The sequence below is a fragment of the Protomyctophum parallelum genome (genome assembly GCF_964188405.1).
Source record: "Protomyctophum parallelum genome assembly, chromosome: 8".
NCBI classification, from domain to species: domain Eukaryota; kingdom Metazoa; phylum Chordata; class Actinopteri; order Myctophiformes; family Myctophidae; genus Protomyctophum; species Protomyctophum parallelum.
In genome coordinates this window covers 5,451,381-5,461,380 of record NC_139703.1, presented here as the reverse complement: position 1 = coordinate 5,461,380, position 10,000 = coordinate 5,451,381, and the positions used below count along the sequence as shown (strand labels likewise).

The 10,000-nt window shown below is 43.6% G+C and overlaps 1 protein-coding gene across 1 annotated transcript in view; it reads left to right on the top strand.

The window, feature by feature from the left end:
- osgn1 (oxidative stress induced growth inhibitor 1) overlaps positions 1-9,994 on the top strand; it is a 23,341-nt gene extending 13,347 nt beyond the window's left edge. Inside the window, exons 3-9 of the mRNA XM_083770804.1 lie at positions 786-922; positions 1,308-1,499; positions 2,552-2,643; positions 2,815-3,014; positions 3,575-3,918; positions 4,494-4,868; positions 5,283-9,994. Of these exons, the coding sequence (XP_083626930.1) occupies positions 786-922; positions 1,308-1,499; positions 2,552-2,643; positions 2,815-3,014; positions 3,575-3,918; positions 4,494-4,868; positions 5,283-5,516 (1,574 nt within the window). The 3' untranslated portion in view covers positions 5,517-9,994. The remainder of the gene's footprint in view (positions 1-785; positions 923-1,307; positions 1,500-2,551; positions 2,644-2,814; positions 3,015-3,574; positions 3,919-4,493; positions 4,869-5,282) is intronic.
- Positions 9,995-10,000: the final 6 nt, after the last annotated feature.

Sequence of the window (10,000 nt, the reverse complement as noted above, 5' to 3'; positions counted from 1 at the left end):
ACATGAGGACAGCTTACCTCTGGTCTGATCTGCCACGGAATGGAACACTTTGTTCCGTCTCCATTCTAGTCCTTGGGGTGTGGCCACAGAAAACTTCAATTATTTATTTTCTGAGCTATGCCAGGACCTTTCTGTCATGCAATTCTATGGTAAAGAGACGTGCAAGACCTGCACGTCACTGTGTCGGGTGAAAACCTCATAACATTATGTCCAAAACTGTTACTTTTCAGGATTCTAATTAAAAAAGCAGCAGATCTACAAGCTCAAAACGTTTTGAGCTTGTAGATCTGCTACTTTTGATGCTTTTGTGTGACGCCGTAGGATGATCAACTGGGGCGTTAATTTACCAAGATTTTAGAATATGGAAATAAGAGGTTTCTTCCCAATAGCAACTACGGTACATATTATTATATTTGTATCGAACCTGCAAAAAGACCCGGCCGTAACTAGCTCCGCCAAGGGAGCGTGGGACCTGCCTGTCTGCTGAGCTGTAGCCCAGGGTTCGATTCCAGCTCGGTGCGCGAAATGTCACAATATTGATAGGTTTGAACAATGCTGGCATCAATAAACGCTCTGTGCGAGTGCTCTGTACATGATATGCCAATCACTCCTCCGCTCAGAGAATGGTTTATGTTCTGTATTCTGTTCTCTTCTTCTAACCCATTCCGTGTGTTTGTGTGTCTGTGTGTGTGTGTGTGTGTGCGTGTGTGCGTGTGTGTGTGTGTGTGTGTGTGTGTGTGTGTGTGTGTGCGTGTGCGTGTGCGTGTGCGTGTGCGTGTGTCCAGGTAACGGCCCGTCGGGTATCTGCTTGTCGTACCTGCTGTCTGGCCACACCCCCTACCTGTGTCCTGACTCCTCCCACCCCAACGTCCTGCTCAACAGCAAGCTGGGAGAGCAGCCACACCTGTCCCTGCTGGAGCAGGTATGGCCCACTGCCTCACTCACACCTGTCCCTGTTGGAGCAATGGCTGAATGTAATCTCTCACAATCTATTTAATGCCTCTGTAACACGTTTTCAATGAACCGGCATTAACTTTTTCTGTTTTTCCATAAAATCAATGTAATATGATGATCTTCTTGATCATATCACGACGTCAACACGACACATCGAAAGTAGCAGATCCGCTTGTAGAGCTTGTAGATCTGCTGCGTTTGATGCATTTGAACTTGAATCCTGAACAGAGACGAAATGAGAACGCATCTGAGACGGACATTCTGTTGCTGAAATAAAGAGGTGGAGAATAGCCTAGCCTAATGCATCTGCAATGGCACTCTTGACCGTCTCCCTTTTCCATCCGTCTCGTTAGGATCTGGAGTACCTGTGCGAGGGATTGGAGGGCCGCTCGTCCAATCCCGTGGCGGTGCTTTTCGATTCGCTGCTGCTCCCCGACAGCGACTTCGGGAGTGACCACGCCTCCACGCTGCAGTGGCGCTACGAGCCGGAGCGGGCCGTCCCACACCTGGTGCTGGGGAAGGGTCCCCCTGGTGGAGCCTGGCATGTAGGTGCACTTATTCACCACTTTAAATGGAATCAACTTTATTGTCCCATCACAGGTGTAAAACAGTGGGTAAAATGGGGGGGGGGGGGGGGTAGATATATCAAACTATGTACCGTATTTCTTTATATATTTTTTATACTTTTTTTTCATGTGGACACTACAGTGATGCAGTCATACTACAGAGACAACACAAAATACACATCGGGACAATGACAAAACAAAATAAGATAATTTGTGAAGACAATGACAGTTGAAGTCATTGATTGCATGCCTTGGTTGTGTGTTTGTGTGTGTTTTTTTTTAATCTTAACTAAAGTATTTTTAACACGCAACAATCAAAAGACGGAAATGTAAAGTGACGTCCGCGCATGTGTGCGTGCACGCACTCATACATCATGCATAAGTCAGAGCCCCAGTTGGGCCACAACAGTCCATGAAATCTGACTGGACACCTTTGTTTTTAGATTCAATGTTTATCTCAAATATGTAAATATTCAACTTCTACAAAAAAACAAAAACAATATTAGGTTCATGGACAGGACAGTCTGTCCTTATTTTCTGGCCAGACAATTTGACTGCATGGATTTGCATTGCAAAGGCTACGCCAGGCTAGTCTGTCCTTCCCAATGCCATCGAGTTTGATTAACCCAGTAAAAGCTGTTTTAACCACTCAACTCAACCACATTATTTTATACTTTGGCTATTGCCGTGCTATGAGCTTCCTCCTTCTCCTCCTTTGAATATTATATATTTTGAACTCAAATCTCCGAGGATCCTTGATATGAAAACGTTTGAGCACCACTGATGTATACACTTTTCAGACAACTGTTTTAGACAACTCTTTCAGAAAGTTATGTGCGTTTTACTGGGTGTGAGTGATGCTTACCCCTAGCAGCTGCCCACGACTTGTCACTATCAATACAACCAACATACAGGGAAGGATTTCTTCCTATTGCTAACTGTGTGTGTGTGTGTGTGTGTGTGTGTGTGTGTGTGTGTGTGTGTGTGTGTGTGTGTGTGTGTGTGTGTGTGTGTGTGTGTGTGTTGTCTAGGCTATGGAGGGTTCCATGTTAACTCTGAGCTTGGCCAACTGGATGGAGCTACCTGGACTGAAACTGAAAGAGTGGATGAGAGAGAAACGCAGGTATACACACACACACACACACACACACACACACACTCATTTCCGTCTCATTTTTGTAGGCACCCTCTGCTATTTGCATAGCGATAATTTTGGTATGAAATCGATTTCACGTGCACACTCACCGACTTTGTTACATGAACAAAAGTAAAAAATAAATGAATCTCCCTCCAGGAACGTGCGTAATGACCGCGCCACCCCGGCAGAGATTGCTTCATACTACCAGCACTACGTTTCCCAGATGTCCCTGGGGCAGAGCTTTGCTTGTGGAACCACCGTCACCTCTGTCACCAGGCAGCCAGGCGGTCCGGAAGGATCGCCGCCCTGCTGGACGGTGACGGGACTGCAGCGCAGAGAGGGAGAGGCACTGGGAGGTAAAGGATCACACACACACACACACACACACACACACACACACACACACACACACACACACACACACACACAAACACACACATTTGAATTATTTTATTTGGATCTGCACAAGAGGCGCAATACAATAGACCCAAACACTGATCAGAATTAGGTTACATTATATGGTCCAACCAGATATAACTGCTGCACAAATCAAATGGGCAGCCTATTTCAAATCCTACAGTATCTAATCCAGCAGTTATCAAACTTTTTCATGTCAAGGATCCCCAAATTGATATATTTATATATTTGGCCGCTGATCCCCATCTGAAAATATGTTGTTCCAGGGACCCCCAGAAGCAAAGATTTCAGTAAACAAATTCTCAAAGTTCAAGATTTTAGAAAAATATTTTTTTTAGAAGCCAACTTATAAAAGGTTAAAACTTTAAAAGAATGTGACGTAGTATTCATTACTTTCGCTGGGGACCCGCTGGAACATCTGGTTCCTCTGGGTCCCCGGACCCCCACGTTGAAAAGCGATGACCTTAATCTTCCCCTCTCTTCTCTCTCCTCCAATCAGAGCAAGGCAGTGAGGAGGGGGCGGTGCCCTTCACGGTGTTCGCCCACAACGTGGTGCTGGCCACGGGCACCCACGACGTGCCCGCCCGCCTGGGCGTGGAGGGCGAGTCCCTGCCCTACGTGTGCCACTCCTTCTGGGAGCTGGAGGCGGCCATCTCGGGCGGGCAGCTTCACGGCTCCTCCGAGCCGGTGCTGGTGGTGGGGGCGGGGCTTACCGCGGCCGACGCCGTCCTGGCCACCCGCCACCTGACCACGCCAGTCTACCACGCCTTCCGGCGCTCGGTCGCCGACCCCGCCCTCATCTTCAACCAGCTGCCCAAGCTGCTCTACCCCGAGTACCACAAGGTGAGACACGCTGTGTTACGCTGTCGCTGCTGGCGTCGGGGAGAAACCTCTTATCTCCATAGTCTAACCTTTTTGGGGGGGGGAAATTAACACCCTACTTCAGCGGTCCTCACCCCCGTTACCTCCTGACCTAGCTGACGCACCCCCAGCGCTAAGTCTCGTTGTAGTTGCCGAAGATGATATTTTTTTTTATATGATTATGGCAAATAATCACAGAATGTCACTGCACTGAGAGACATGCAGCTGCTGTATACTCCCGTAGCTCCTCTATACATCTCCTTACAACAGTGTTTTACCAGATTTTTTACGTTTGTGCAAAATAACAGCAATTACCGTTTTTATGTTACGCACCCCCTAGAGGGCGTTCACACACCACAGTTTGGAAACCCCTGCCCTATACTTGGTCATACTACAGTGTTACAATAACTGTTAAATGTTTGCTGGAGAGACAGGGAGACCCATGTTACTGAATACACCTTTAAAGCTTCCAACCTATCAAAGTTTCATCCCAGTAAATGTATGTAGTTACTTTCCACCACTGAAGCCAGCCCATATGAACACCTCTGCCTCAACAGGTCCACCAGATGATGACCCAGCAGCAGCACCAGACGCTGCCCCTCCAACCAGAGAGCCACGCGCACAACATCAACGACAACAACTCCGCCCCTTCCTCCTCCTCCTCCTCCTCCTCATCTGGGTCCTCGTACGCGGGCTATCTCAGCTTCCCGCGGCACCGCGTGGTGGCCTTTCGGCCCGATCACAAGTGTGTGCTGGAGTCCCTGGAGACGCGGGCCCGCAGCGTGGTGCAGGTGTCCAAGGCGCTGGTGCTCATCGGCTCGCGCCCGGACCTGGCCTTCCTGCCGGACCACGGCAGGCCGCTGGGCTCGGACCCCGGCGAGCCAATCACGTGCCGCCGCAACCCCGTGGAGGTGGACCCCTGGACCTACGAGGTACAATTTGAACTTTTTGATTTGTTTTTTTATGGATAACACTTAACCCAGTAAAGGAGTTATGAGACATTATGAGAAAAACTAATTCAAGCGATCAAAATAAGCAACTTACCGTCAAACCCTCCGCGCATGCTCGACTAAGGAGGTTAGAATAACGCACTCCAAGCTTTTGATTATCAACGATGTCAAGGCAACTGGCCGATAGTCATTAAGGACTTTGGGATTAGAAATTGTCGGCACTGGAACTATAAGCAAGGTCTTCCACGCTTTTGGAATATAGTGCGTATCTACAGATAACTGGAACATGTGTCTCAATCAGTACAGGGCTGAGCTGTTCCCTACACTCCTTAAGCACATACAGTACACAACCCGGTGCTTTGCGTGGGTTCATTCCTAGTTTGTTTGTTTTTCTAGGTGGTGTCGGCGGACGGGCCGGGCCTGTACGCCATGGGCCCGCTGGTCGGGGAGAACTTTGTGCGGTTCCTGAAAGGCGGAGCGCTGGCGATCGCCAGCGACCTCGCCAAGAAGCGGCGGAGTGAGAGCGAGCAGGGGAGCGGCGCTCTGCTGCGAGAGGAGGACAACAGATGGGCGAGCGGGATAGACGGACAGGCTGACAGACAGACGGAGGTCTGCGTCTCGGACTCGTAGCTGCATGCCGACCCCGCTCTCGGCTACAGACACTACTCGTGATGTTCCGATCTTAGCTTGTTGGATCTAGATACCAAATCCACACAGAGGCAGTGGAATGAATGACTGGGCTCTATTGTACAGATGTATGACAAAGCACTTCTGGCCTCGACTGAACTCGGGAGCGGGTTTTTTAATCGGTTCCACCATTCACTTGGTCAAGCAACAAGGCTCTGCTTTATTGACATCTGTTAGTCTATAGAGGAGTTCATATCAGTCTGATTCAACTCGGCAGACAAGGACTTCTGTGTCGCAAGGAGAGAGAGAGAGAGAGAGAGAGAGAGAGAGAGAGAGAGAGAGAGAGAGAGAGACAGAGACAGAGAGACAGAGAGAGAGAGAGAGAGAGACACAGTGTGGATGGAAAGATCGAAAATTGCAAATCCTATAGCGACCCATGGCAACCATCAGCACAGTTGTCAGTGTGTGTGGGTTTGTGGGCAAGCATTGTGTTCTTTGTCACTACTCTAGCCCCACCTACTGGTTTGAAAACACATTATCAAAGTACATTAGCATACAGTAAAAACATGGGTACAAGAAAATTGTACAATAGTACAATAAAAGAGAGGGGAAAGATGAGTGACAGAGAGAGAAAGACACGGAGAGAGAGAGAAAGAGAGAGAGAGAGAGAGCTGAAGACAGACATGACGCAGCACTAACAACACGTGCGCAGCAACAAACTGAGTCCCCAGTGCCACAAGGACTCACTCTTTTGGTTCCTCATCCAAACACTGAGCCTTTGACCCACTAACTGCTCAATTGTCAGAAACACAACAACGTGACCAAACGGACATATCACCAAACCACATGTCACACTCACCAGCGCTCGTTTGCATTCCCCACCATGCGCGCTAAACGTGCACTTATAACAAGCCCTTAAGAGATTATTATTATTATTATTATTATTATTATTATTATTAATATTTGTATTTTTTTAAGTCTAATGTAAATGTTAAAGATGATTTATTTTTTCCACCTGTCATACAGTTGCCACTTGCCATCACTGGTTTTTCAATATTTCTTATTTGTTTGTTTTAATATGTTTTCTTTTGTAGTGTTTCATAATGCAGCTCGATATATATACATCTTTGTGATGTTTTTCTACATATCACGTGTCACTCTACATCAGTGGTTCCCAACCTGTGGCTCGGGACCCCCATGGGGCACTGAAAAGGTTGAGAACCACTGGTCTACATAACAGTGGTGGAAGAAGTACCTTTCACTCAATTAGAAATATGGTGTTCAAAATTTCACTTGAGTAAAAGCACAAAGGTATTGGCATCGATAATAATTAAGATACCAAAAGTAAAAGTACTCATGCAGAATGTCCCATTTCACTTGGGGGCTTAATTGCTTAATGTGGGCTATATTTTGTAAGATAATGAAAATCTACAAAGTAACTTGGAACTAAAGTTTTCAAAATATTTTACTGGAGTAAAAGAAAATCAACATCATTAGTGGAAGTATTGAAAAATGGAAATACTCAAGTACAATTTTGAGGTACTAGTACAGTACAGTACAGTACAGTTTGAATGTACTTAGGTACTTTTGACCACTGTTAACAACATGACGGACCTACCTAAAAATGAATGTTTTACCACATCAATCTGCTCCCTGTTTTGGGCATTGTCATTCTAAAAAATATATCCTTGTTGGCCAACATGCTTAATTTATAAATAGCAGATCTACAAGCCTGAAGATCTGGCTGTCGTACGACAAACTATAAATTATTATACAGTAGTTCTAAATTAACCACTAAAACCCTAAATATGGTTGACCGGAGTCCCTCAAGGCTGTACGCTAGTGTGTCTTTTATGTTTTCTGTTATTTTATTGTAGTGAAAGCTTCAGCTGAAAATATAGCTATTTTCTGCAAAAGCTTTCTGCAAAAGGTTTACGTGGTTCTGGTTCATTGTTTGAAGGAAGCACAGAAGAAAAAGACATGTCAACCCTTCCTTATACTTGAACGCCTGCCATTGCACTGATCATATTGATTCTAGATTCATATTGTGCACTCACAGAATATAAATTCTGATTGGACAAATATCAACAGGCATTTGACACGATGTATACGTCATAATGACATAATTATATGTAAATAATTAATTGATGGATACATTATACTGTACGTGTTAATGACAGCAACCCACAGCCATTGAATGGTTTTAAAGGAGGGAGCGTAATTGATGCTTGTTTGTACATACTATGAAAATTGAAGGTCATAAATTGGCTACTCTTTCCTGATTAGATGAAATTGTTGACCCACCTGCGGGCTGCGGGACATACATCTGTTTATTAACCCATTCTGACCTGAGATCAGATTCATACGAGGTTTCCACTGGACACACACTGGTCTGATTAACCCATTCTGACCTGAGATCAGATTCTAGAAATGTCAGTCGCTCTTCGATTTTTCAAAAATAGCAGACCTACAAGCTCGTATCGATATGAGCTTGTAGATCTGCTATTTTTAAATAGCTAAAGCATAACATGATGCTGACACCAAAATGGGTGCCCGTTCAGAATGGGTTAAAGAGCTGGAGAGACGGGGAGACCCGTGAACACACACTATAGCATTGATTCATCTCAGAATATAGAGCTTTTAATTAAAAAATGAAAATAAATCAATTACAGCTCCTTTAGTTGCAGGTTATTTGTGTAAATTGCAACTATTTGAGACTTGCAACAATACTAACTTATTTTTTATAAATTAAATCTTCAACCTGAAATCTGTGGAGAAAAAAAAAAGCAACAGTAAAAATGAAAGGATAAGAAAAGAGTGATAATTGTTTAGAAATGGACTGCAGTAAACTGGATTTTTATACCTTTGTGTATTTATGAGTATATATAATTTGATTTCATGTAGGCTACACGTATACAAGAAATGGTATATTAATTTCCCACACCTGCATCTCCAGTGCAGCTTTATTGGTTGTAACCAAGCTAATGTTTAATTTACATTATGTTTATTTTATATTATTACTGTGTGCTGTGTAATGTGTATACACCAACTGATAGATTCACTGATAAAACCATGCATCTGCTAAAGGTGCTAAAGGTCACACTGCCCTTAGTGAACTACAGTAATTGTGAGGCATGCTTGCCTCACAATTGCCTCATGTAATTCATAGCAGCAGTGCCTTAAAATACTCTTGTCAAAATAATATGGAACATGTTAACTGTTAGCCTTCATACACACAGCAGCATGGTGATTTAGTTTTGTATGTTTTGTTTTGTTTTGGGTAGAGCATGTAATTAACATCCAGTAAATAAGTAACTACCGTAAGTAAATACAATTTATTTGTGCTAACCAGTGATAAGTCAGTGTCAAGCATTGAAGAACATGGGGACACTGACGTCCTTGCTTTGTTTCGCCACAAGGGGGCAGCCTTGTGACTGAAAACTGAAGGGCAGATTGAGCAATAAGCATAACTAAACTATAAACTTAACTTATAGCATAACATTAACATATAGCCAATTATGTAGAATGACATGTCGCTTGCTGACAAAAAAGTGATTAGTTCTTGCGGGCAAGCGTCGCTGTAGTGTGAATTAAGTTTTAGTAACATGAAATCAGTCGTAGCTGTTGAGAGAACAAATGGCAGCTTTACTGTGGCGTTAACAGAAAACTAGTGCAGTGGTTCCCAAACAGTGGGTCGGAACCCCTTATGTGAGCCGCGGACCAACTGTTATGGGTCACAACAAAGTAAATGCCCGTCTGTTTTTTGTTTCCTACATAGATTTTAATTAGGCTATTATTATTTCAATATATATATTTTTTAAATCCACTAAAACTCAAACATTTAAGTTAAAAACTAATTCAAACGTTTTCCCAAATAATTCCATTATAAAACTAAATGGAAAAGAAAGCAAAAGAAAGAAGTCGAATTTGTGAGAATGTAGATCTGCTATTTTCACTAGTTTGGGTCCCGCGGGGAGATATCACATTTATCTTTTGGGTCTCGAGCTAAAAGGTGTGGGAACCAGTGCTCTAGTGAAACAAGCCCAGAATAAGAAGTCATGAAACAATGCACACAACGCCATGATGTCAATATTGTTGATGTCAAGTGGAAAAACCTTGTAGGCCTATATGTCCAAAACCGTTACATTTTCAGGAAATGGGCCTTAAAAAAGGAACCTGTGTTCCAATAATGGATCCAATGCAGTTATTATTTAGTCACAAGCTTTTGTCAATACTTTTCATTTGATCAACTTACAGGATACTTTGGATTCATTCTATGCACTCAATTGTTATAACCATCTTAATGTAGGCCAACAAGTATACACAATTAGAGAAAGTTAAAGAATGTAGAAGAATTGTTATTTTAATCAACGTTTGCCTTTTATCTCTTCTCTTAATTATTCAGTCTTATCCAACAACAACAACAAATTATATTATTTTTCTTTTAATATTTCTTTTTTAGTTTTTTTTTTACTATAGACACAAGG